Genomic DNA, 27,356 nt, shown 5'->3' with positions numbered 1-27,356 from the left:
TTACAATCTAAGGTCCCTATCACATTCCCATCAGTCCCTGCCCCAGTGAGCTTACAATCTAAGGTCCCTATCACATTCCCATCAGCCCCTGCCCCAGTGGAGCTTACAATCTAAGGTCCCTATCACATTCCCATCAGCCCCTGCCCCAGTGGAGCTTACAATCTAAGGTCCCTATCACATTCCCATCAGTCCCTGCCCCAGTGAGCTTACAATCTAAGGTCCCTATCACATTTATTAGAAGCCTATATATATATGGTAGCACTAGATAGCAGGGGACAGTCCCCAGTGCAGAATGACAATGACCACAGACAATGAAAGTCCCATGGGGCGCCAGTAGGACAATAATGATGACAGAGATCCCTTTAAACATAAAAGCGCCTGTGACTGATCACAGATTCACAGCAGAGAGTGAGGGGTTAATCCATCACAGGGGAAGGTCACCCGCTGTTCCTTAACAGGACAAACTATCCCCCCCGCCCAGCCTATTAGAAAATGGAAATTGCTAAAAATGCAAATTGCCCCCAGAAGCGCAATAATGCACAGGGCAGAGACGCATTTCATGCAAGCGCATCTCTCACCCTTTAAACAAAGGCACCGTCCCTGCATTTAATTGTCCCATCGGCCACCACTGCCCCATCCCTGCGCCCAGCTCCCCATCCCCGGGCCCAGCCCCCCCATCCCTGCGCCCAGTCCCCCCCATCCCAGGGCCAGTCCCCCCATCCCTGCACCAAGCCTCCCCATCCCTGCACCCAGCCCCCCCATCCCTGCGCCCAGCCCCCCATCCCTGCGCCCAGCCCCCCATCCCTGCGCCCAGCCCCCCCATCCCTGCACCCAGCCCCCCCATCCCTGCACCCAGCCCCCCATCCCTGCGCCCAGCCCCCCCATCCCTGCACCCAGCCCCCCCATCCCTGCGCCCAGCCCCCCTATCTCTGGGCCCATTCCCCCATCCCTGCACCCAGTCACCCCCCATCCCTGCGCCCAGCCCCCCCATCCCTGCACCCAGCCCCCCATCCCTGCGCCCAGCCCCCCATCCCTGCGCCCAGCCCCCCTATCTCTGGGCCCATTCCCCCATCCCTGCACCCAGTCACCCCCCATCCCTGCGCCCAGCCCCCCCATCCCTGCACCCAGCCCCCCATCCCTGCGCCCAGCCCCCCCATCCCTGCACCCAGCCCCCCCATCCCTGCACCCAGCCCCCCTATCTCTGGGCCCATTCCCCCATCCCTGCACCCAGTCACCCCCCATCCCTGCGCCCAGCCCCCCTATCTCTGGGCCCATCCCCCCATCCCTGCACCCAGCCCCCCATCCCTGCACCAAGCCTCTCCATCCCTGCCCCACATCCCTGCACCCAGCCCCCCCATCCCTGCACCCAGCCCCCCCATCCCTGCACCCAGCCCCCCCATCCCTGCACCAAGCCCCCCATCCCTGCACCAAGCCTCCCCATCCCTGCACCCTGCCCCCCATCTCTGCACCAAGCCCCCCCATCCCTGCACCCAGCCCCCCCCCCCCCCCATCCCAGGCAAATAACACAGTTCACAGGCCAGAATGAAATCGGATTTTTCACGCCGGGGCCGGGAACGCTTCACTGGTTAAACCGGGGGGGGGGGGGGGGGACGCGCCTATAATCAGATTCATACAAATTCCATCTCATACGAGCGCCTCCTGTATATCATTTGAATCTCATGAACACTAAATACAAACATGGCTGCCGTTACTCGGAATAATGTCCTGGGCCCCTGTTTCTGTCTGTATCACCAGGGTCAGTGACCCCCATTTGAAAGTTGGAAAGAGGCAGAAGAAGAAGGCAAATAATTCAAAAACTATAAAAGATAAAACATGAAGACCAAGTTGCTAAAAAGTTCTATAACATATTAATAGTTAATTTAAAGATGAACCAACAAACAAAATCCTATTTTGGAATTAAAAAACCCGAGAAAAACCCGAACCAAGAAAATGAATTGTTAGTAAATGCCCCCCATAGGCGGCACATACAGTAACATTTGGATTTTTGTTGTTTTATAGTTTTTTGACAACACGATTCAACTCATTCCCAAGGCCACACCTCCCAACATTCAAAAAACGTAAAGTGGGACAAAAAAAAAAATGATGCGCAAATTTTTTGTGGCCACACCCATTTTGAGACCACACCCCGTAAATACCACTTCCGTTTTACAAAATTTGGCAGGTTATGTAAAGTTTGAACACATTTCTGGGGGTTGTTTTATGTGTTATTACAGTTTTGCTAATGAAGGTTAAGTTGCCCTTAAGCTGCAGGTTCTCAGTTCCACCAAGAGACCTGTTTAGCTTATTAGTTACATTTGTATCTCAGTTCAGGGGCTGAGTAATCTGGGCTTTGGCAAAAGCCTCCTTGTCTAATTAAGTTTGAGCAACTTTGTATCTTTCTTGGGGTTCAGTGCAGGGGATCAAAGGGAAATGAGGGACTTTTCAATAGGAATCTGTGGCCTGAGTTTTAAAATTCAGCGAAAATCGGCACCATTGGGAGGTATGCGAGGCTGAGGGGGGATTTGTGGATAACAGACTGTGCAACTCTAGGCAGTGTCAGTCAGTGGCTGTTAAAGCTAATAAAGTACTGTCTGCTATAAAAAGGGACATATTAGAACTCTGGCAAGACCTCACTTTGACTATACAGAGAAGTTTTGGGCATCTTTCCTTAGCGTTGATATTACTGAGCAACTACACTGGTAAAGAAACAACAAAACTAAGAGGGGATTGGAAGATGCCATGGACACATTAAATAGAATGGCCTATTCTTAGAAACTTTTCAATTGGTCTTCCTTATTTATTTGTTATAGTTTTTGTATTATTTGCCTCCTTCTTCCAACTCTTTGTAGCTTTCAAATGGGGGTCACTGACCCCGGCAGCCAAACCCTATTGCTCTGTGAGGCTCCAGTTTTACTGTTATTGTTAATTTTTATTCCTTTTCTTTCTATTCAGCCCCTCCCCTATTCATATTCCTGTCTCTCATTCAAGACACTCCCTGGTTGCTAAGGTAATTTGAGCCCTAGCAACAGGATAACTGACCCCGGCAGCCAAACCCTATTGCTCTGTGAGGCTCCAGTTTTATTGTTATTGTTACCTTTTATTCCTTATCTTTCTATCCAGCCCCTCCCCTATTCATATTCCCATTCCTCTTTCAAACCACTGTCTGGTTGCTAGGTTAAGTTCGTCCCTAGCAACCTGATAGCTGCTGAAATTCCAAACTGGAACAAGCTAAATAATCCAAAAATGGCAAATAATAAAAAATGAAGACCAATTGCAAATTGCTTCAAAACAGCACTCTCTACATCAGGCAACAAAAGCCCAATCTTTATAAAACAGAACAACTGTATTTGTTTCGTTAGGACTGTTCCAAAAACATTTTTCCGCTTGTTAATGAAACACATAAGGAGAACCGAGCGTCGGGGGCGGCTGGGAGTCTGGGGGATCGATACTCTGTAGCTGGAAGGACACGGAGACAATTTAGTGGGAGAGGGAACAGGGAACGGATCCAGCACTGAGTCTCTATCCATTACCGTGGGGGGTTTTTGGGGGGAGAAAAGCCGATTTTATGAGCCATTTGACACTTGCAGATGTTCTCATTAGTGCGTTTTATCCCTGCAGTAAATTCTAAGAATCTACAGGAAAACAGCATATTGTGCCATTAAATTATCATCAAAAGAACGAAGAACTTCCGCCAAACAGCCGACAGCTTCCTAACTGACAGTTTGGTAAGAAAAAACCACCCTTGCACTCCCTGGGTGACTGGGGTATTTGGGGGGTGGATAGTCTAGGGGTAGTAACGAGCGAAGATTTTCGCCATTGGTGGATTTTTTCTGAAGTGGGCGCTTGAAAAAAATTCGCAGAGTGAGGAAAAAGTAAAAATAAAAGTTGCGTCAAAAAAAGTCGCGGTTGCGTCAAAAAGTCACAGTCACATCAAACACATTGTGGTTGCATCCAATAAATATTACAGTAATGTCAAAAAAGTAGCGGTAGAGTAAAAAAAATCACAGTCGCGTCAAAAAAAAATCACAGTCGCGTCAAAAAATAATCGCGGGAACATCAAAAATGTTCCGGTCACTTCAAAAAGTTGTGGTTGCATCAAGTACATTGTGGTTGCGTCCAAAAAATATTCCGGACATGTCAAAAGTAGCGGTAGAGTAAAAAAAAAAATCACAGTCGTGGCAAAAAAGTCCCCCGTCATCAAAAAATTTGCAGCCACTTCAAAAAGTTGTGGTTGCATCAAATACATTGCGTCCAAAAAATATTGATTCTTAGGAGCAGAAGGGCCTACCTGGGCCCTGGGCCCACCGGGAGTTTTCCTGGGATCCCTGTAGGCCAGTCTGACCCTGATCAGGTCCAGGGTGGCATTAGCTCCAGGGTTCCTCAGTGTCAGTAGGTGCAGTTCCACTCATCTAAAGAGGCAGGATGGACACACTTTAGGGGTGAGGGTGTCTTCATAAGCTCCTGATATGTACAGAGGTATAGAGGGTTTTAGGTCAAGTCAGGGACTATTCTATTCTGAGGCTGAACCCCTTGGAGTCCCAAAGTAGCAGATGAAGAAGTGAGCTTGAGGGGCAGTTAGGGTGCATTCAATAGAATAGGCCAAGTACTTAGGAGCAGAACGGCCCACTGACACCTTGGCCCACCGGGAGTTTTCCTAGTATCCCTGTGGACCAAGGCCAAGTAGTTAGGAGCAGAAGGGCCTACTGACACCTGGGCCCACCAGGAGTTTTCCTAGTATCCCTGTGGACCAGCCTGACCCTGATCAGGTCCAGGGTGGCATTAGCTCCAGGGTTCCTCAGTGTTGAGTTGAGGTGCAGTTCCATTCATCTAAAGAGGCAGGATGGACACATTTTAGGGGTGAAGGTTCTTCATAAGTACAGAGGTATAGAAGGTTTTAGGTCAACTCAGGGACCACTTTATTCTGGGGCTGAACCCCTTGTAGTCCAAAAGTAGCAGATGAAGAAGTGAGCTTGAGGGGCCGTTAGGGTGCAATCAAGAGGAATCAATTAGTGGAGAGTCACTGGCAACATTCTGTGAGGTTGGGTGGGGCTTCAACACAAGTTGGGGTCAAAAATGAGTTCCGTCATAGGCTCTTTACCATTAAGTAGCCGGCCAATCAGAGGACACTATGAAGTAAAAGACAAACTGTGAACCCCGAGGGGCAGAGATATTGAAGCGCAGTCTGTAGCCCCCCCAAATGTTAGCTTTTCCGCCTTGATCCATCGGTCCCCCGAGTCAATCTCCGACACGGGCAAAGTCAAGTGGGACGTTTAACTACATAATTCATTTTCGGGTATTTGTTCCGACTCCTCAAAAGAAAACCAATTTTCCTTGTGTAAATGTAAATGCCTTTCCGCGCTATCTCCGCCGGCTCCGTCCAATCTCCGAATAGAACCCAATTTAGATAACCGTTCCGGCCCAGTTTTTGGCATAATAATAATGAGACACATTTGTAGATTTTTTGACAAAAAAAGGGGGGGGCTTTGGCCACAACAAAAGTTTGGGGATATTAAGCGGCAGAAAGTGGCGGCGTCAGCAAAAGGCGGTTTCCAGTTTAATTACTGAGCCCCCAGCGTAAATACGGCCTTTCCAGATTCCATTCCCGATAAGGGCAAAATTAATAGTCGGCCGCGCGTTTGATCATCTCGAGTGCATGAAAGGCAAGAATGGCTTATCGCTTTGCAAATAGAATGAGCGCGGCAGGAAAAAAAAAAGCACCTACATTTGTGCGGGAGTCGCAACGGCTCCTTGGGATTTCAATGGGGATTAAGTTGCTTAAAGGCGCCCCGAGCCGCGGTTCCTTTCATGGGAAGAAAATAATGTGCCAAGATAGTTCTCTTACACTGCTCTCCCCGGATTATCCAAGGATTTGTTCCGTATCTACAGAGAAGCACCGAGGGACTTCTTTATCCCATTGTTCTACTCCCAAAGCAACTGCACCAACACATTAACCCTGGTGATTGGTGGGTTTCCTTGGCCTGTGGGGTCAGATATGGAGTTATTGAAAGACATCAGTATGGTGATATGTCCAACTGAGCCGCGAGTGCAGTATTATTCTTAGAAAAATGTCTAGTATAAATAAATTTGAAGCAACTGGACTTGTTTAGTAATCATTGAAGACGTTTCACTACTCATCCGAGCAGCTTCTTCAGTTCAACTGACTGGTATGGGAATCCCATAACCTGACTGCCCTTACAGTAAGGAACCCCTTCCTATGCTGATGGTGAGATCCCCTTTCCTCCCCACCCCCAATGAATCACTCATTCCCCCTCTCTTGGTAGGGAACCCCATAACCTGACTGCCCTTACAGTAAGGAACCCCTTCCTATGCTGATGGTGAGATCCCCTTTCCTCCCCACCCCCAATGTATCACTCATTCCCCCTCTCTTGGTAGGGAACCCCATAACCTGACTGCCCTTACAGTAAGGAACCCCTTCCTATGCTGATGGTGAGATCCCCTTTCCTCCCCACCCCCAATGAATCACTCATTCCCCCTCTCTTGGTAGGGAACCCCATAAACTGACTGCCCTTACAGTAAGGAACCCCTTCCTATGCTGATGGTGAGATCCCCTTTCCTCCCCACCCCCAATGAATCACTCATTCCCCCTCTCTTGGTAGGGAATCCCATAACCTGACTGCCCTTACAGTAAGGAACCCCTTCCTATGCTGATGGTGAGATCTCCTTTCCTCCCCACCCCCAATGAATCACTCATTCCCCCTCTCTTGGTAGGGAATCCCATAACCTGACTGCCCTTACAGTAAGGAACCCCTTCCTATGCTGATGGTGAGATCCCCTTTCCTCCCCACCCCCAATGAATCACTCATTCCCCCTCTCTTGGTAGGGAACCCCATAACCTGACTGCCCTTACAGTAAGGACACCTTCCTATGCTGATGGTGAGATCTCCTTTCCTCCCCACCCCCAATGAATCACTCATTCCCCCTCTCTTGGTAGGGAATCCCATAACCTGACTGCCCTTACAGTAAGGACACCTTCCTATGCTGATGGTGAGATCTCCTTTCCTCCCCACCCCCAATGTATCACTTATTCCCTAGCAAAGTAACAGAGGAATATTGGCAAAATCTTTTTTTTTTTCTTGACTCTTTCCAAAAGATTAAATAAAAAGATAACTTCACTCTATTTTTCAGACAAAGAAATGTTTTTACATGGCCCCACGTGGCACAGATGAACTACGTGTAACCCAGATAATGATCCATCCAGAGATCCAGATACAGTACATACAGCAAGAGTGGGGGGGGGTGTTAATAAAACATCAAAATGTCAAGGTTTTAGGCAACATGAGCTCTTTGTCTCTCAAAATATTAACTGTTTAACTGCTTGGGCCTTATTACTTCTTATTACTTCTTTCATGTGTGCTTATGTCACTTAACTAGTCTGTGTAGCATGCTGTCTTGCCAGATTCTCACTCTCTGCTTCTGGGAAATGGAAGTGAAAAGCTCAAATGCTAAATGCATATTCTGCTTATTAAACTTATATGAAGGACATATATTTTTGTGAATGCATTATAGCAGGAAAGTAGATATTTGCAAATTCCTATCTATTTAGTAGGGCTGATGCATTCTCACAAATAGAAGTTATTAGACAGTATAGACAGTTAAAAAAAAACTTAGCAGTAGCGGCTGCATTTCCCACCCTAGGCTTATACTCGAGTCAATACATTTTTCCAGTTTTCTTAGGTAAAATTAGGTACCTCGGCTTATATTCGGGTCGGCTTATACTCGAGTATATACGGTACTTAATGCTTATACTGCAACGTATACAAACCCCACACACACCAACTACTGAAATTCCCTGCAACTTTTTCCCTTATGCCAACATATCTATTCCAATGTACCAGCATAGGGATTCCCCTGTACGAAGCACAATTCAGCAGGAACAGTCCCCTAAGTTTGCCCATAGCCTGTACAGAGAGATACCATAAACCTATGGCACATAGGGATTCCCCTGTACTAAGCACAATTCAGCAGGAACAGCCCCCTAAGTTTGCTCATAGCCTGTACAGAGAGATACCATAAAACTATGGCAGCATAGGGAATCCCCTGTACTAAGCACAATTCAGCAGGAACAGCCCCCTAAGTTTGCCCATAGCCTGTACAGAGAGATACCATAAAACTATGGCACATAGGGATTCCCCTGTACTAAGCACAATTCAGCAGGAACAGCCCCCTAAGTTTGCCCATAGCCTGTACAGAGAGATACCATAAAACTATGCTGTACATCTCTCCCCCCCGTAATACGTTGCTATGGGTGCCCTCTCCCCGTGCCCCCGTGTCTCTAGATTACGCCGTACAAGTAGAACCAGGCTGTGCATGTTTAATCAGACGCCGCTGCACGGGGCGCAGGATTTTACATTGTAGCTGCTAAGAAAGGCGGCGGAGGCTCAGTGAATGGGAACCAGCTCTGCGGTAAATATATTCCTGTTTCCCAAACAAACACACAAACTATCTGCGAGTCTATTGGCAGAACGCACGCTGCCGCGCATAATAATCTCCGCATCCATTTCCCTTTATGAAAAGCCCAGAAAAAAAAAAAGAAACTCGCCATTGTCGACTTGGGAAAATCCTGGGCGGAATTATTCATTTTTTTTTTTCTTTGCATTTTTATGTTATTTCTTTTTTTTTTTTGCAAAGAGAGGCTTAACGTGGCCTTATATCTGTGCAGACAGGAAGGCGTCTCAATATCATCCCTGGGTCAGTGAGCCTGTGTTTTACTTGCCCTTTAGAAAGCGCCCAGAGGTACTGATGGAAATGTTCAGACTGTGTCGCCCCCAATATATTGTGCCAGAGGGTGGGAGTAGGGTTCCCAGGGGCTGTCCGGGTCAAAACCGCCAATTTAGAAAACTGGCAGGACTCTGATCATCATTTCATAGCCCCGCCCCTGCACAGTCATAGCCCCGCCCCCGCAAAAAAAGTCATAGCCCCACCCAGGCGGAACCCTGGTTGGAGCAGAATTAACTCCTCTTTCAACAGTGCATGTAATCACAACCAGCAGTGCATGTAGTCACGACCGGCGGTGCATGTAGTCACGACCGGCGGTGCATGTAGTCACGACCGGCGGTGCATGTAGTCACGACCGGCGGTGCATGTAGTCACGACCGGCGGTGCATGTAGTCACGACCGACGGTGCATGTAGTCACGACCGGCGGTGCATGTAGTCACGACCGGCGGTGCATGTAGTCACGACCGGCGGTGCATGTAGTCACGACCGGCGGTGCATGTAGTCACAACCGGCGGTGCATGTAGTCACAGCCGGCGGTGCATGTAGTCACAGCCGGCGGTGCATGTAGTCACAGCCGGCGGTGCATGTAGTCACAGCCGGCGGTGCATGTAGTCACAGCCGGCGGTGCATGTAGTCACGCCCGGCGGTGCATGTAGTCACGACCGGCGGTGCATGTAGTCACGACCGGCGGTGCATGTAGTCACGACCGGCCGTGCATGTAGTCACGGCCGGCGGTGCATGTAGTCACGGCCGGCGGTGCATGTAGTCACGACCGGCGGTGCATGTAGTCACGACCGGCGGTGCATGTAGTCACGACCGGCCGTGCATGTAGTCACGACCGGCGGTGCATGTAGTCACGACCGGCGGTGCATGTAGTCACGACCGGCGGTGCATGTAGTCACGACCGGCGGTGCATGTAGTCACGACCGGCCGTGCATGTAGTCACGGCCGGCGGTGCATGTAGTCACGGCCGGCGGTGCATGTAGTCACGTCCGGCGGTGCATGTAGTCACGACCGGCGGTGCATGTAGTCACGACCGGCGGTGCATGTAGTCACGACCGGCGGTGCATGTAGTCACGACCGGCGGTGCATGTAGTCACGACCGGCGGTGCATGTAGTCACGACCGGCGGTGCATGTAGTCACGACCGGCGGTGCATGTAGTCACGACCGGCGGTGCATGTAGTCACGACCGGCGGTGCATGTAGTCACAACCGGCCGTGCAGAAACCAGTAAGGGGAAGACAAATACGAATCTATATTCAAATGTGAAGCTTTAATTAAGCCAATAATAGACGTTTCCGGTCGGGATGCACCAAATCCAGGATTCAGCCATTTTCAGCAGAGTTCAGATTCATCCGAATCCCATGCTCCTGGCTGAGCCGAATCCTAAAAATCATGTGACTTTTGCAAAGGATTCTGGGTTCGGGCGGATTCTAAAATAGTGGATTTGGCGCATCCCTAGTTTCCAGGTCAAACCAAGTCCCTGGAAGTAAAGGGCAAATGGCACCTGTACATTAGTCCCTGTGTATTTTAGTGATCTAATGTCCTACAACATGGGCCAAATGTGCCCCCATTACTATCACTCCTTAGCCCATGGCCCTATACAGGGTCGGACTGGGCCACCGGGACACTGGGAAAATACCCGGTGGGCCCCAGCGACCCAGACCCAACCCTGTTGGCGATTCCTTTGCCGCCAATGTCCTTCCCTGATGCATTCACAACCGCGCATTCAAGGGAGGGGGCCCCTGCGGGGGGGTTAGAGTGCGCGGCGGGGAGCCCCGGTGGGCCCTGCACCCCCCAGTCCGACCCTGGCCCTATAAACACCCCATGTGAATCCATGTCTGGCGAAAAAATTCACTCCTCACTACTGATCAGCTTGGGGGGCCAATGGCGCCTATGCCTGCTGTTTTAATTCAATCGTTTGGCCCCAGGGCCAAGCAATCAAATTAGCCCGATATCACCCACCTATAGGTGGGCATATCGGGAGAAAATCCGCTTCCTTGGCAACCTTGCCAAACAAGCAGATCTTACAGTGTATGGCCAACTTTAAAGCGATATTGCACAATACAACTTTCCCCCAAATCCCCATTAAAATGCAAGAGAATCCCCCAATGAGAATCCCAGCTGATGTGAGTAAATCCGGCTCCCTGTTCTCTGTTCCTGCAATTGGAGTTGGGAGCAATAAGCACAGTTTTCCAGCACTGAACAAGTCTGTCCCTTTATCCCCATGTCTGATTCCTGTGCCATATAATGAGGGGAAAAATGCCATCATTATCTCTATATGTAAGGTACCAGCAAGGGGCCTGACACAGGGCTGGGAATCAGCATTCTCACTGGTCACTTCTCCTGCATTTATAATGAAGTTTTTGGTCAGTCGAATTCTCATTGGTCACTTCTCCTGCATTTATAATGAAGTTTTTGGTCAGTCGAATTCTCATTGGTCACTTCTCCTGCATTTATAATGACGTTTTTGGCCAGTAAAATTCTCATTGGTCACTTCTCCTGCATTTATAATGAAGTTTTTGGCCAGTAAAATTCTCATTGGTCACTTCTCCTGCATTTATAATGAAGTTTTTGGTCAGTCGAATTCTCATTGGTCACTTCTCCTGCATTTATAATGAAGTTTTTGGCCAGTAAAATTCTCATTGGTCACTTCTCCTGCATTTATAATGAAGTTTTTGGCCAGTAAAATTCTCATTGGTCACTTCTCCTGCATTTATAATGAAGTTTTTGGCCAGTCAAATTCTCATTGGTCACTTCTCCTGCATTTATAATGAAGTTTTTGGTCAGTCGAATTCTCATTGGTCACTTCTCCTGCATTTATAATGAAGTTTTTGGTCAGTCGAATTCTCATTGGTCACTTCTCCTGCATTTATAATGAAGTTTTTGGCCAGTCAAATTCTCATTGGTCACTTCTCCTGCATTTATAATGAAGTTTTTGGCCAGTCAAATTCTCATTGGTCACTTCTCCTGCATTTATAATGAAGTTTTTGGTCAGTCGAATTCTCATTGGTCACTTCTCCTGCATTTATAATGAAGTTTTTGGTCAGTCGAATTCTCATTGGTCACTTCTCCTGCATTTATAATGAAGTTTTTGGCCAGTCAAATTCTCATTGGTCACTTCTCCTGCATTTATAATGAAGTTTTTGGTCAGTCGAATTCTCATTGGTCACTTCTCCTGCATTTATAATGAAGTTTTTGGTCAGTCGAATTCTCATTGGTCACTTCTCCTGCATTTATAATGAAGTTTTTGGTCAGTCAAATTCTCATTGGTCACTTCTCCTGCATTTATAATGAAGTTTTTGGTCAGTCGAATTCTCATTGGTCACTTCTCCTGCATTTATAATGAAGTTTTTGGTCAGTCGAATTCTCATTGGTCACTTCTCCTGCATTTATAATGAAGTTTTTGGTCAGTCGAATTCTCATTAGTCACTTCTCCTGCATTTATAATGAAGTTTTTGGTCAGTCGAATTCTCATTGGTCACTTCTCCTGCATTTATAATGAAGTTTTTGGTCAGTAGAATTCTCATTGGTCACTTCTCCTGCATTTATAATGAAGTTTTTGGTCAGTAGAATTCTCATTGGTGCATTTTATTGTATCTATAATTACATATTTCAGCAACTTCTATAGATAATTCGGGGGCCACAGCATTGCGTTTGGGTTTACACGAGACTTTCCTTTCTACCTTCTTAGCAAATTAACACTGTAATATAGTAGATACGGTTGAAAAAGGCACGTCCATCAGGTTCTACCTAAGAATTCCGGGCCCTATTTTATGAGTAATTCAGATTAAAAAATAAAATATATATATATCTATATCAGAAATGGAGAAGAAAAATTCCTCCCTGACTCTTCCACAGCAATTGGATCCCCCACCATGTGTATTGTTGACCCTGTAGTTAGAGAATTAATAATGACATTCATATCCCTCAACCAATCACAGTCTTACGTTGATTTATTGCACAGAAATGCGCAGGATAATGATCTGACCCGTATATACATGAGGCCCAGGCTATTCCGAGTGTCCTGCTGAGATTAAAACCCACAAAATGCTGGTAATTACCTAGATGCCATTGCCCTTAGAGCTAACTGTCCACATGGTCACCCTGGGCACTTAAAGGAACAGTAACACCAAAAAAATGAAAAGTAATAAAAGTGTATAAAAGTAAATACAATATAATGCACTGGTACAGTTGGTGTGTTTGCCAACACTACTATAGTTTATATAATAAGCTGCTGTGTAGCCATGGGGGCAGCCATTATAAGGAGAAAAGGCAAAGTTTACATAGTGGATAACACACCATTGTATTCTACAGAGTATATCTGTTATCTGGCTATAGAGAAGATTATTTATATAAACTATAGTAGTGTCCCTGAAGCAAACACCCCAGCTGTACCAGTGCAGGAATGGCTGCCCCCGGGGCTACACAGCAGGGTATTTATATAAACTATAGTAGGGTTTCTGTAGCAAACACCCCAGCTGTACCAGTGCAGGAATGGCTGCCCCTGGGGCTACACAGCGGGGTATTTATATAAACTATAGTAGGGTTTCTGTAGCAAACACCCCAGCTGTACCAGTGCAGGAATGGCTGCCCCCGGGGCTACACAGCGGGGTATTTATATAAACTATAGTAGGGTTTCTGTAGCAAACACCCCAGCTGTACCAGTGCAGGAATGGCTGCCCCTGGGGCTACACAGCGGGGTATTTATATAAACTATAGTAGGGTTTCTGTAGCAAACACCCCAGCTGTACCAGTGCAGGAACGGCTGCCCCCGGGGCTACACAGCGGGGTATTTATATAAACTATAGTAGGGTTTCTGTAGCAAACACCCCAGCTGTACCAGTGCAGGAATGCCTGCCCCCGGGGCTACACAGCGGGGTATTTATATAAACTATAGTAGGGTTTCTGTAGCAAACACCCCAGCTGTACCAGTGCAGGAATGGCTGCCTCCGGGGCTACACAGCGGGGTATTTATATAAACTATAGTAGGGTTTCTGTAGCAAACACCCCAGCTGTACCAGTGCAGGAATGGCTGCCCCCGGGGCTACACAGCGGGGTATTTATATAAACTATACTAGGGTTTCTGTAGCAAACACCCCAGCTGTACCAGTGCAGGAACGGCTGCCCCCGGGGCTACACAGCGGGGTATTTATATAAACTATAGTAGGGTTTCTGTAGCAAACACCCCAGCTGTACCAGTGCAGGAATGGCTGCCCCCGGGCCTACACAGCGGGGTATTTATATAAACTATAGTAGGGTTTCTGTAGCAAACACCCCAGCTGTACCAGTGCAGGAATGGCTGCCCCCGGGGCTACACAGCGGGGTATTTATATAAACTATAGTAGGGTTTCTGTAGCAAACACCCCAGCTGTGCCAGTGCAGGAACAGCCTCCGGGGCTACACAGCAGGGTATTTATATAAACTATAGTAGGGTTTCTGTAGCAAACACCCCAGCTGTACCAGTGCAGGAATGGCTGCCCCCGGGGCTACACAGCGGGGTATTTATATAAACTATAGTAGGGTTTCTGTAGCAAACACCCCAGCTGTACCAGTGCAGGAACGGCTGCCCCCGGGGCTACACAGCGGGGTATTTATATAAACTATAGTAGGGTTTCTGTAGCAAACACCCCAGCTGTACCGGTGCAGGAATGGCTGCCCCCGGGGCTACACAGCGGGGTATTTATATAAACTATAGTAGGGTTTCTGTAGCAAACACCCCAGCTGTACCAGTGCAGGAATGGCTGCCCCCGGGGCTACACAGCGGGGTATTTATATAAACTATAGTAGGGTTTCTGTAGCAAACACCCCAGCTGTACCGGTGCAGGAATGGCTGCCCCCGGGGCTACACAGCGGGGTATTTATATAAACTATAGTAGGGTTTCTGTAGCAAACACCCCAGCTGTACCAGTGCAGGAATGGCTGCCCCCGGGGCTACACAGCAGGGTATTTATATAAACTATAGTAGGGTTTCTGTAGCAAACACCCCAGCTGTACCAGTGCAGGAACGGCTGCCCCCGGGGCTACACAGCGGGGTATTTATATAAACTATAGTAGGGTTTCTGTAGCAAACACCCCAGCTGTACCAGTGCAGGAACGGCTGCCCCCGGGGCTACACAGCGGGGTATTTATATAAACTATAGTAGGGTTTCTGTAGCAAACACCCCAGCTGTACCAGTGCAGGAACGGCTGCCCCCGGGGCTACACAGCGGGGTATTTATATAAACTATAGTAGGGTTTCTGTAGCAAACACCCCAGCTGTACCAGTGCAGGAATGGCTGCCCCCGGGGCTACACAGGGGGGTATTTATATAAACTATAGTAGGGTTTCTGTTGCAAACACCCCAGCTGTACCAGTGCAGGAATGGCTGCCCCCGGGGCTACACAGCGGGGTATTTATATAAACTATAGTAGGGTTTCTGTTGCAAACACCCCAGCTGTACCAGTGCAGGAACGGCTGCCCCCGGGGCTACACAGCGGGGTATTTATATAAACTATAGTAGGGTTTCTGCAGCAAACACCCCAGCTGTACCAGTGCAGGAATGGCTGCCCCCGGGGCTACACAGCGGGGTATTTATATAAACTATAGTAGGGTTTCTGCAGCAAACACCCCAGCTGTACCAGTGCAGGAATGGCTGCCCCCGGGGCTACACAGCAGGGTATTTATATAAACTATAGTAGGGTTTCTGTAGCAAACACCCCAGCTGTACCAGTGCAGGAATGGCTGCCCCCGGGGCTACACAGCGGGGTATTTATATAAACTATAGTAGGGTTTCTGTAGCAAACACCCCAGCTGTACCAGTGCAGGAATGGCTGCCCCCGGGGCTACACAGGGGGGTATTTATATAAACTATAGTAGGGTTTCTGTTGCAAACACCCCAGCTGTACCAGTGCAGGAATGGCTGCCCCCGGGGCTACACAGCGGGGTATTTATATAAACTATAGTAGGGTTTCTGTTGCAAACACCCCAGCTGTACCAGTGCAGGAACGGCTGCCCCCGGGGCTACACAGCGGGGTATTTATATAAACTATAGTAGGGTTTCTGCAGCAAACACCCCAGCTGTACCAGTGCAGGAATGGCTGCCCCCGGGGCTACACAGCGGGGTATTTATATAAACTATAGTAGGGTTTCTGCAGCAAACACCCCAGCTGTACCAGTGCAGGAATGGCTGCCCCCGGGGCTACACAGCGGGGTATTTATATAAACTATAGTAGGGTTTCTGTAGCAAACACCCCAGCTGTACCGGTGCAGGAATGGCTGCCCCCGGGGCTACACAGCAGGGTATTTATATAAACTATAGTAGGGTTTCTGTAGCAAACACCCCAGCTGTACCAGTGCAGGAATGGCTGCCCCCGGGGCTACACAGGGGGGTATTTATATAAACTATAGTAGGGTTTCTGTTGCAAACACCCCAGCTGTACCAGTGCAGGAATGGCTGCCCCCGGGGCTACACAGCGGGGTATTTATATAAACTATAGTAGGGTTTCTGTTGCAAACACCCCAGCTGTACCAGTGCAGGAACGGCTGCCCCCGGGGCTACACAGCGGGGTATTTATATAAACTATAGTAGGGTTTCTGCAGCAAACACCCCAGCTGTACCAGTGCAGGAATGGCTGCCCCCGGGGCTACACAGTGGGGTATTTATATAAACTATAGTAGGGTTTCTGTAGCAAACACCCCAGCTGTACCAGTGCAGGAATGGCTGCCCCCGGGGCTACACAGGGGGGTATTTATATAAACTATAGTAGGGTTTCTGTAGCAAACACCCCAGCTGTACCGGTGCAGAACTGTAAATGATATTTTTTGTGTTACTGTTCCTTTAAATCTCATTATCCCAGTTGTTCCAAAACTGAGAAGCCTTGATAGTGGCCAGAAGGTCACATTTGTTTTCCTAGAAGACCAGGTTGGAGGTTAATTGGGTTTTGATAAAGGTTCCCAGACATTCTTGGAACTATGGCTGAATGACTGATGGGATGTTTCAGTATATTGGGGGGGGGACTCAAATGACTTGAACCAAAAAAAATGGAAAACCTCTTCATTATCCCGAAGAAACATTCAGTTGCCCTTGGATTTATATTGATTGTGGTTTGTTCTTCACCTTCATTTCTGTTCGTCTAGTTCAGTGATCCCCAACCAGAGGCTTATGGGTAAAGAAATAGTTGGGGACCCCTGGTCTAGTTGGTAAAATAAAGGTTTCCTAAAGGGATACAATGATGACTAATTACCCTAACCACATCATTGGTGCCTTCTCATTGGCTCAGAGGGACAGCGAGTTGGGGATAGTGATCTCAGATTGCGTCTATGTGGAAATAATGTGAGAGCTCCGCCCCCGAGGAGCCACAAGGAACGTGATAAATAACTAAACTCTCAGAAAGTGAGCGTAGGGGAAAATTATATTTTTATAACTCCAATATCTGCCAGATGGGGGCACATAATGATAATAATCCCGTATCATACACCTGGGGGGGTCCAACATTGTGCTGAATTTTGTCTACTGTATATTCACCCCACCCCCAAAGGACACCATAGGAAAAACAAATGGCGGCTTGGCGCCTTGATGACACATTATTGTTTAACATTCCCCAAGGAGAAATTCCACATGACACATCACATTCGTTATCACGGGACTCAAATCTAAATATAATTAACATGAATCACGCGATTTTCTTTTCGTGTTTCTTCAAATTAAAGACGCGTCTCGCAATCGCTCTCTTTATTGTCACTGACGGACGTGAGTTCCAGGGGGCTGCAATGTGGGAGATTATCATGTTCTGGGTCTTTACAGTAACACATCCTTACTTTATGACTGTTCCTTAGGTTCCAGGGGGCTGCAATGTGGGAGATTATCATGTTCTGGGTCTTTACAGTAACACATCCTTACTTTATGACTGTTCCTTAGGTTCCAGGGGGCTGCAATGTGGGAGATTATCATGTTCTGGGTCTTTACAGTAACACATCCTTACTTTATGACTGTTCCTTAGGTTCCAGGGGGCTGCAATGTGGGAGATTATCATGTTCTGGGTCTTTACAGTAACACATCCTTACTTTATGACTGTTCCTTAGGTTCCAGGGGGCTGCAATGTGGGAGATTATCATGTTCTGGGTCTTTACAGTAACACATCCTTACTTTATGACTGTTCCTTAGGTTCCAGGGGGCTGCAATGTGGGAGATTATCATGTTCTGGGTCTTTACAGTAACACATCCTTACTTTATGACTGTTCCTTAGGTTCCAGGGGGCTGCAATGTGGGAGATTATCATGTTCTGGGTCTTTACAGTAACACATCCTTACTTTATGACTGTTCCTTAGGTTCCAGGGGGCTGCAATGTGGGAGATTATCATGTTCTGGGTCTTTACAGTAACACATCCTTACTTTATGACTATTCCTTAGGTTCCAGGGGGCTGCAATGTGGGAGATTATCATGTTCTGGGTCTTTACAGTAACACATCCTTACTTTATGACTATTCCTTAGGATCCAGGGGGCTGCAATGTGGGAGACTATCATGTTCTGGGTCTTTACAGTAACACATCCTTACTTTATGACTGTTCCTTAGGTTCCAGGGGGCTGCAATGTGGGAGATTATCATGTTCTGGGTCTTTACAGTAACACATCCTTACTTTATGACTGTTCCTTAGGTTCCAGGGGGCTGCAATGTGGGAGATTATCATGTTCTGGGTCTTTACAGTAACACATCCTTACTTTATGACTATTCCTTAGGATCCAGGGGGCTGCAATGTGGGAGACTATCATGTTCTGGGTCTTTACAGTAACACATCCTTACTTTATGACTGTTCCTTAGGTTCCAGGGGGCTGCAATGTGGGAGATTATCATGTTCTGGGGTCTTTACAGTAACACATCCTTACTTTATGACTGTTCCTTAGGTTCCAGGGGGCTGCAATGTGGGAGATTATCATGTTCTGGGTCTTTACAGTAACACATCCTTACTTTATGACTGTTCCTTAGGTTCCAGGGGGCTGCAACGTGGGAGACTATCATGTTCTGGGTCTTTACAGTAACACATCCTTACTTTATGACTGTTCCTTAGGTTCCAGGGGGCTGCAACGTGGGAGACTATCATGTTCTGGGTCTTTACAGTAACACATCCTTACTTTATGACTGTTCCTTAGGTTCCAGGGGGCTGCAATGTGGGAGATTATCATGTTCTGGGGTCTTTACAGTACCACATCCTTACTTTATGACTGTTCCTTAGGTTCCAGGGGGCTGCAATGTGGGAGATTATCATGTTCTGGGTCTTTACAGTAACACATCCTTACTTTATGACTGTTCCTAAGGTTCCAGGGGGCTGCATTGTGGGAGACTATCATGTTCTGGGGTCTTTACAGTAAAAAATCCTTACTTTATGACTGTTCCTTAGGTTCCAGGGGGCTGTAGGCACAAGGGGCACAATCTGCCCGTTTGGTTGCACTTTGCACCCTTCTCACCCAACTTACCCCCCTTTACTAAACACTCAGACACTTCTTTTGTGGGTTGGAAAGGCCACAGCCGAGGTTATTAAACATACATTCCCAACACATTAATATTATAACACCTATCCATCGGCATCTCCATCACTAGCGCTGCAGATCTCGGAGGCTATTTACCCTGTATCTTGTTTCCCTCCCCTTTAAACAACATCTAATCTCCACCACCAGTAGCCTCTGACCTACACAACTTGCCCTATGGCTCCTATTGACTGACTCCAGCCTCTTACTCCCCTCCCAGTAGCCGTGACTAACAGTTTCCCATTCCTCCATGGGTGGGTGGGCAGATAAAATGGCGCCGAGCCTCTCACCACTCAACCCTTTTATAACCTCCCGTGCCCACTAACCAATCACCCACAACCCCTTGCTGCCAAACACTTCCAGGTCCCTTTCCTGGCCCAGTCATGGCCCTGTCCACCATTTCTCTCTCATCCTTAAGGGCCCTCTCTTTCACCCTCAATAAATTGCTACAGGTCTTCTCTCTCATTTAAGAGCACACAGACCCATTGCCACCTCTGTGCCAGTCCTGTTTTAATGAGGGGCAGAAGGTGGGAGGTATATTGCCATCCTTAGCGCCTTGGTGAATGACCCACTAGTGCCTTCATACTGGCATTTGGTGTTCCATCGATGAGGATGAATGGCCCTAACAGCCCTGTGACTTCACCCCACTCCATAATACAACCTATTGACTGACTCCAGCCTCTTACTCCCCTTCCAGTAGCCGTGACTAACAGTTTCCTCCATAAGTGGGTGGGCAGATAAAGTGGCACCTAACCTCCCACCACTCAACCCTTTTATAACCTCCCATGCCCACTAACCAATCGTCTGTCTGCACTACATTCCCACAACCCCTTGCTGCCTATCACTTCCAGGTCCCCTTCCTGGCCCTGTCCACCATTTCTCTCCCATCCTTAAGGGCCCTCTTTCACCCTCAATAAATTGATGCAGGTCTTCTCTCTATTTAAGAGCACACAGACCCATGGCCACCCCCGTGCCAGCCCTGTTTTTATGAGGGACAGAAGGTGGGAGGTACATTGCTGTCCTTAGGGATTTTACACTACTGCCTGGGGTCTTGGTGAATGACCCACTAGTGCCTTCATACTGGTGTTCCATCGATGAGGATGAGTGACCATCACCTCACTTCATAATACAGCCCCCTGTAACCCATGAAGCCTGAAGCCTCCTACAGTAGCCCCTAGTTGGTGATGCCCTTGGACCAGGCTTCAACACCTCCAGAACTTTTTCTTTTCTCCTTATGCCACAAATTATTCCCAGCCCAGTCACCTTGAGCTTCTGGCCAAATCCAAACCCAACCTTTACCCAACCCAACCATACCACTGGGGAAAGAAAAGACAGTTTGGATATCTGAAACTCATCCATAAACCACCATGACCACAACCAATAACAACCAACCAGGCCCTCCACTACCCATAAACCCTGCCCACCTCTGGTTCTCCTCATCCTTTTTGGATCCAGGATCAAGGCCTTCCCAGTAGGAAAGGTTTGTTGGCGTATTTATGGGCGCGGGGCGTCATTTCATGACCGGCAGCATCTGTTTGTAATTAACATTGACTAAACATTGACTGTAACGATGAGTTCTTTACACTGCGGAAAATAACAAACATGTTAAAATGGGGAAAAAGTCACTAAACCTCATAAGCGAATGTTTAATAACCCTGTGATTGAAAATCACTAGAACATAATTACATGAGAGAGCAGCGAGTCTCCCGGCGTTGGATTCCTGTCTGCGAATGCGGTTTGGCTGCGAGTGTTCGGGGGTTTATAAAAGTCCCGTTACAGTTAAATTATATCCGGGCGCTGCCGGCCCAATGTCGTAGGGAAAAAAAAAGAGAATAATTTCCAGCGTTCCAGAACGCGCCGCTTATAAACCGAGCCTTCCAGGGCCCTCGCCGCGCCACTTTAGCGAATCAACACCACTTTGCTGTGTATACACTGTTTAAGCACAAATTAATGTTCTCCGGATCTTCTGCCTCCTTATTTCATTGACTGAAGAGGCAGAGAGAATCGTTCATAGGGAAGAAAAACACAAGCAGAATAATGTTGGGGGTTTTCCTCATCCTGTGGAACCAAAACGAGTAGTTGGGGGTACGAGAAACCGTAACTAATACTAATGTATGGGGGGGGGGGCAAACGTTGCACATTACTACATTATCCCCAAAAGTGCCTCAATGTCCTACAACCTGGGCTGCCTGCTCACCCCCATCTGTACCAGTGGTTCTCAGTTGCCCAAATATCACAGGCTGGGGGTAACTGTCCAGTCCAGGCTTCTAAGCCAAGGCCTCCTTTATCTCCTTACTGTTCTTCATGATCTTCTACATCAGCTTCTTGGGTATTGTCCTCTCTCTATCTCCTCCCATGTTCTGCCCAACCTTCCCCAACATTCCCTCATCTCTCTACTTTAGCCAGTGGCGTAACTTGGTTGTTCCTGGCCCCCCCTGCAGATAAATCTATTGAGAGGGCCCGGCGCGACCAGTCCTTCCACCTGTCTGGTTTTGACATGAACAGCACGGTTTTCGGAAGGGCTGTCCAGGTCAAAACCTCCTGCTCGGTTTTCCAAATTAGGTAGGACTTGTTGAGATTGACTCGTCAATTAGCCAATCTCTGCATCATGGCTCTGCCCAGTGACATCACTGCCCCTCCTCTTCCTGCCCAGTGACATCATTGCCTTGCCTCTTCCCACCCCTGTGATGTCAAGCACAAGTGGCAACCCTAGTCCAAGCCCTAACCCTAACCCTAGTTGTAAATGATTTGCCTTCTTCTTCTGACCCTTCCCAGCTTTCAAATGGGGGTCACTGACCCCAGCAGCCAAACCTTATTGCTCTGTGAGGCTCCAGTTTTATTGTTATTGTTATAGTATAGCTTATTTTTTTCATTCAGGTACTCTCCTATTCATAAACCAGTCTCTTATTCAAACCACATCCTGGTTACTAAGGTAATTTGGACCCTAGCAACCAGATAGCTGCTGAAACAAAATGGAGAACTGCTAAACAAAAAGTAAAATATGAAGACCAACTGCAAATTGTGTCAGAATATTACTCCCTACATTATACTACACGATAACTCAAAGCTGAACAACCCCTATATATAATGAGCCAAAATGAGACTTTGCCTTTTCAGCTTTGTCCCCGCCGAGACTCCGTACTTCTATATTATAAACTCGCTTACATGGGACTATTATTCAATTACACGTCAGCGAAATCCACAGAGGTTTCAGTTACAAAAGTCCTTGATGTTTTTTAGCAGCAGTGAAATTGTTTTTATTTCTGCAATGTAAAGCGGCCGGGGAACCAGGCGGGATAATAACAGTGCGATTAATCTAAACTGCTCGGCCCACTTGATTCCTTTCAAAACGTATCTTTTCTCCGTACCGCGATCCTTATAAAGTATAATATACGGGAAGTATGGAAAACCGCATTGTTACAGGTGGCGTTGAGCATAATATTCCGAGACAATTTGCAATTGGTCTTCATTTTTTAATTACAGGTATGGGATCTGTTATCCAGAATGATCGGGACCTGGGGTTTTCCAGATAAGGGATCTTTGTGTAATTTGAATCTCCATACCTAAAGTCCCCCAATAAGGGGTAATTATATCTTAGTTGGGATCAAGTACAGGTACTGTTTTATTATTACAGAGAAAAGGGAATCATTTAACCATGAAATAAACCCAATAGGGCTGTTCTGCCCCCAATAAGGGGTAATTATATCTTAGTTGGGATCAAGTACAGGTACTGTTTTATTATTACAGAGAAAAGGGAATCATTTAACCATTAAATAAACCCAATAGGGCTGTTCTGCCCCAATAAGGGGTAATTATATCTTAGTTGGGATCAAGTACAGGTACTGTTTTATTATTACAGAGAAAAGGGAATCATTTAACCATGAAATAAACCCAATAGGGCTGTTCTGCCCCAATAAGGGGTAATTATATCTTAGTTGGGATCAAGTACAGGTACTGTTTTATTATTACAGAGAAAAGGGAATCATTTAACCATGAAATAAACCCAATAGGGCTGTTCTGCCCCAATAAGGGGTAATTATATCTTAGTTGGGATCAAGTACAGGTACTGTTTTATTATTACAGAGAAAAGGGAATCATTTAACCATGAAATAAACCCAATAGGGCTGTTCTGCCCCAATAAGGGGTAATTATATCTTAGTTGGGATCAAGTACAGGTACTGTTTTATTATTACAGAGAAAAGGGAATCATTTAACCATTAAATAAACCCAATAGGGCTGTTCTGCCCCAATAAGGGGTAATTATATCTTAGTTGGGATCAAGTACAGGTACTGTTTTATTATTACAGAGAAAAGGGAATCATTTAACCATGAAATAAACCCAATAGGGCTGTTCTGCCCCAATAAGGGGTAATTATATCTTAGTTGGGATCAAGTACAGGTACTGTTTTATTATTACAGAGAAAAGGGAATCATTTAACCATTAAATAAACCCAATAGGGCTGTTCTGCCCCAATAAGGGGTAATTATATCTTAGTTGGGATCAAGTACAGGTACTGTTTTATTATTACAGAGAAAAGGGAATCATTTAACCATTAAATAAACCCAATAGGGCTGTTCTGCCCCCAATAAGGGGTAATTATATCTTAGTTGGGATCAAGTACAGGTACTGTTTTATTATTAGAGAGAAAAGGGAATCATTTAACCATTAAATAAACCCAATAGGGCTGTTCTGCCCCAATAAGGGGTAATTATATCTTAGTTGGGATCAAGTACAGGTACTGTTTTATTATTACAGAGAAAAGGGAATCATTTAACCATGAAATAAACCCAATAGGGCTGTTCTGCCCAATAAGGGGTAATTATATCTGAGTTGGGATCAAGTACAGGTACTGTTTTATTATTACAGAGAAAAGGGAATCATTTAACCATGAAATAAACCCAATAGGGCTGTTCTGCCCCAATAAGGGGTAATTATATCTTAGTTGGGATCAAGTACAGGTACTGTTTTATTATTACAGAGAAAAGGGAATCATTTAACCATTAAATAAACCCAATAGGGCTGTTCTGCCCCAATAAGGGGTAATTATATCTTAGTTGGGATCAAGTACAGGTACTGTTTTATTATTACAGAGAAAAGGGAATCATTTAACCATTAAATAAACCCAATAGGGCTGTTCTGCCCCAATAAGGGGTAATTATATCTTAGTTGGGATCAAGTACAGGTACTGTTTTATTATTACAGATAAAAGGGAATCATTTAACCATTAAATAAACCCAATAGGACAGTCCATTGAAATAAAATAACCAGCATGAAGAGACTGAGATGCTTCTCTCTGATTCGGAAACACAAAATCCCCTCCCTAAAACATATTTAATGCCCCGGTCCCCCTATGAAACATCTCATTTGCTCTCCGTGCCGTCTCCCCTCTCAGCAATCTTCAGTACCGAGAGACATTTCTTTATAAATAAAGGGGTTTTATCTACATATCAAGGATAATAACACCTTGTCAGACTGTTCCAACGGATAAAAAAAAGAGGGGGGGTCTAAGGTTGCCGGGAGATGCCGTGTCTGGCAGGTTATTCTGTTGGAATTTTGTCGTATTGCGTCTGTCAGATTGTGTGACGGTTTCTGTATCGGTCTAAATGTTATTAAATGTGAAAATGTGGTATTTGCTCTAAAGAACCTACACTACCTACGTGCTGTCTCCCACGGGCCCCTCATGAATACAGCACTGCCAAACCTGGGCAACCCTGTATTCATGGGTCAGACTGGGGTTAGTGAGGCCCACCGGCTGCTACTTCAGGGGCCCCCACACCCCCTCAAGGGCACCCAACTGTCCGCTACCCCTTCCCCCCCGTGTGTACCTCTTCCTTCACCATGATCAAGGGAGGGCAGCAATGGCAGCGGGCAGCAGTAGGTGGGGATCAGGTCTGGGTCAGTGAAGCTCACAGGGGTTGGGGCAAAATGCAGCGTCGGACTGCGCCACCGGGAAAAAACACATTGGGCGCCAGCGGGCCCGGATCCGATCCCCCCCCAGGGTGTTCCCATGATCCGCCATCTCCCTCCCCCAATGCGCCGCAGGTAAGTTTCTTGTAGAAATGCTCTAGGGAGGGGGTTGTAAGGTGTTCTAAGGTTGTAAGGCCTCTGCAGGGGGGAAGGGGGGAGTTAAGGCGGCAGGGGCACTGGGGGGTTGTAGGGGCTCCTGAGGCAGAAGCTCCGGTAGGCCCTGTACCCCCCCAGCATTTCTCTTCACCCCAACATTTCTCTTAACCCCAATCCCAACATTTCTCTTCACCCCAACCCCAACATTTCTCTACACTCCAACCCCAACATTTCTCTTCACCTGAACCCCAACATTTCTCTTCACCCCAAACCCAACATTTCTCTTCACTCCAACCCCAACATTTCTCTTCACCCCAACATTTCTCTTCACTCCAACCCCAACATTTCTCTTCACCCCAACATTTCTCTTCACTCCAACCCCAACATTTCTCTTCACCCTAACCCCAACATTTCCCTTCATCCCAACATTTCTCTTCATTCCAACCCCAACATTTCCCTTCGCCCCAACATTTCTCTTCATTCCAACCCCAACATTTCCCTTCGCCCCAACATTTCTCTTCATTCCAACCCCAACATTTCCCTTCGCCCCAACATTTCTCTTCATTCCAACCCCAACATTTCTCTTTACCCCAACATTTACCTTCACCCCAACCCCAACATTTCTCTTCACTCCAACCCCAACATTTCTCTTCACAGCAACCCCAACATTTCTCTTCATTCCAACCCCAACATTTCTCTTCATTCCAACCCCAACATTTCTCTTCATTCCAACCCCAACATTTCTCTTCATTCCAACCCCAACATTTCTCTTCACCCCAACCCCAAGCTGCCCATAGGCTTACCTATTGCAGTCCACATGCAGCAGAACGTGGGAGGCGCTGACGGTGAGGGCGATTTTGTGCCACTGCCCGTCGGCAAGGCGGTAGGGAAAGGCCTCCGTCCTCGACTTCCCGTTGAAGCGGTAATGATATCGGATTTCATCCCGCAGGCCGCTGCTCTCCAGCTCGAAGAAACTAAAATACCAAGAGAAAAAAAGATCCGTTTTTACCGGCAGTGAATACCGTGGCACAATAAACACTTTACAACATATTTACATTGTGCGCCAGTCCTTGTCTATTCACAGAAAACTTTTATTTGGGGGACAAAGCGCTGGAGTTGTGACAAACAAGGGCCAATCAATAAGCAACGTTGCCTTTCATTATTCTAGCTGCACGAGACCAAGATAAAAAGCTAACTGGCGGCTGGTTACTAGGGGTTACGTATGAGTGTAAATTGTGCCCATTTACTATGAGTCCCGTGGCTCTAAACACTGTAACTGATGCTACACACCTTACGGGGGTGCCAAATAAATTCTGATTGCAGTCTGGATCTCCAGCCCTTAATTTATATAGCAGCACTATACACAGTATATTCCTTATACCCATTATATCCACTATACCCATTATATTCCTTATACCCATTATATCCACTATACCCATTATATTCCTTATACCCATTATATCCACTATACGTATTATATTCCCTATACCCATAATATCCCCTATACAGATTATATTCCCTTTACACATTATATCACCTACACCCATTTTATTCCCTATACATATTATATTCCCTATACCCATTATATCCACAATACACTTTATATTCTCTATACACATTATATCCACAATACACTTTATATTCTCTATCTTCATTATATCTCCTATATGCATTATATTCCCTATACATATTATATTCCCTATACCCATAATATCCCCTATATGCATTATATTCCCTATACGCATTATACCCCCTATACCCATTATATCCCCTATACACATTATATTCCCTATACCCATTATATTTCCAATACCCATTATATTCCCTATATCCATTATATTCCTTATATCCATTATATTCCCTATACGCATTATATCCCCTATACCCATTATATCCCCTATATGCATTATATTTCCTATATCCATTATATTCCCTATACACATTATAATCCCAATTCCCATTATATCCCCTATACACATTATATTTCCTATACCTATTGTATTCCCAATACCTATTATATTCCCTATATCCATTATATTCCTTATATCCA

The 27,356-nt window shown here is 46.5% G+C and overlaps 1 protein-coding gene across 1 annotated transcript in view; it reads right to left on the bottom strand.

Moving 5' to 3' along the window:
• nell1 (neural EGFL like 1) overlaps positions 1-27,356 on the bottom strand; it is a 383,209-nt gene that overhangs the window by 252,703 nt on the left and 103,150 nt on the right. The window contains exon 4 of the mRNA XM_031900696.1: positions 26,110-26,280. Coding sequence (XP_031756556.1) covers positions 26,110-26,280 — 171 coding nt within the window. The remainder of the gene's footprint in view (positions 1-26,109; positions 26,281-27,356) is intronic.

Source organism: Xenopus tropicalis, chromosome 4 (assembly GCF_000004195.4).
Source record: "Xenopus tropicalis strain Nigerian chromosome 4, UCB_Xtro_10.0, whole genome shotgun sequence".
Lineage (NCBI taxonomy): Eukaryota > Metazoa > Chordata > Amphibia > Anura > Pipidae > Xenopus > Xenopus tropicalis.
Note: the sequence above shows the minus strand (reverse complement) of the source record. Positions and strands in the feature narration are given on the sequence as shown.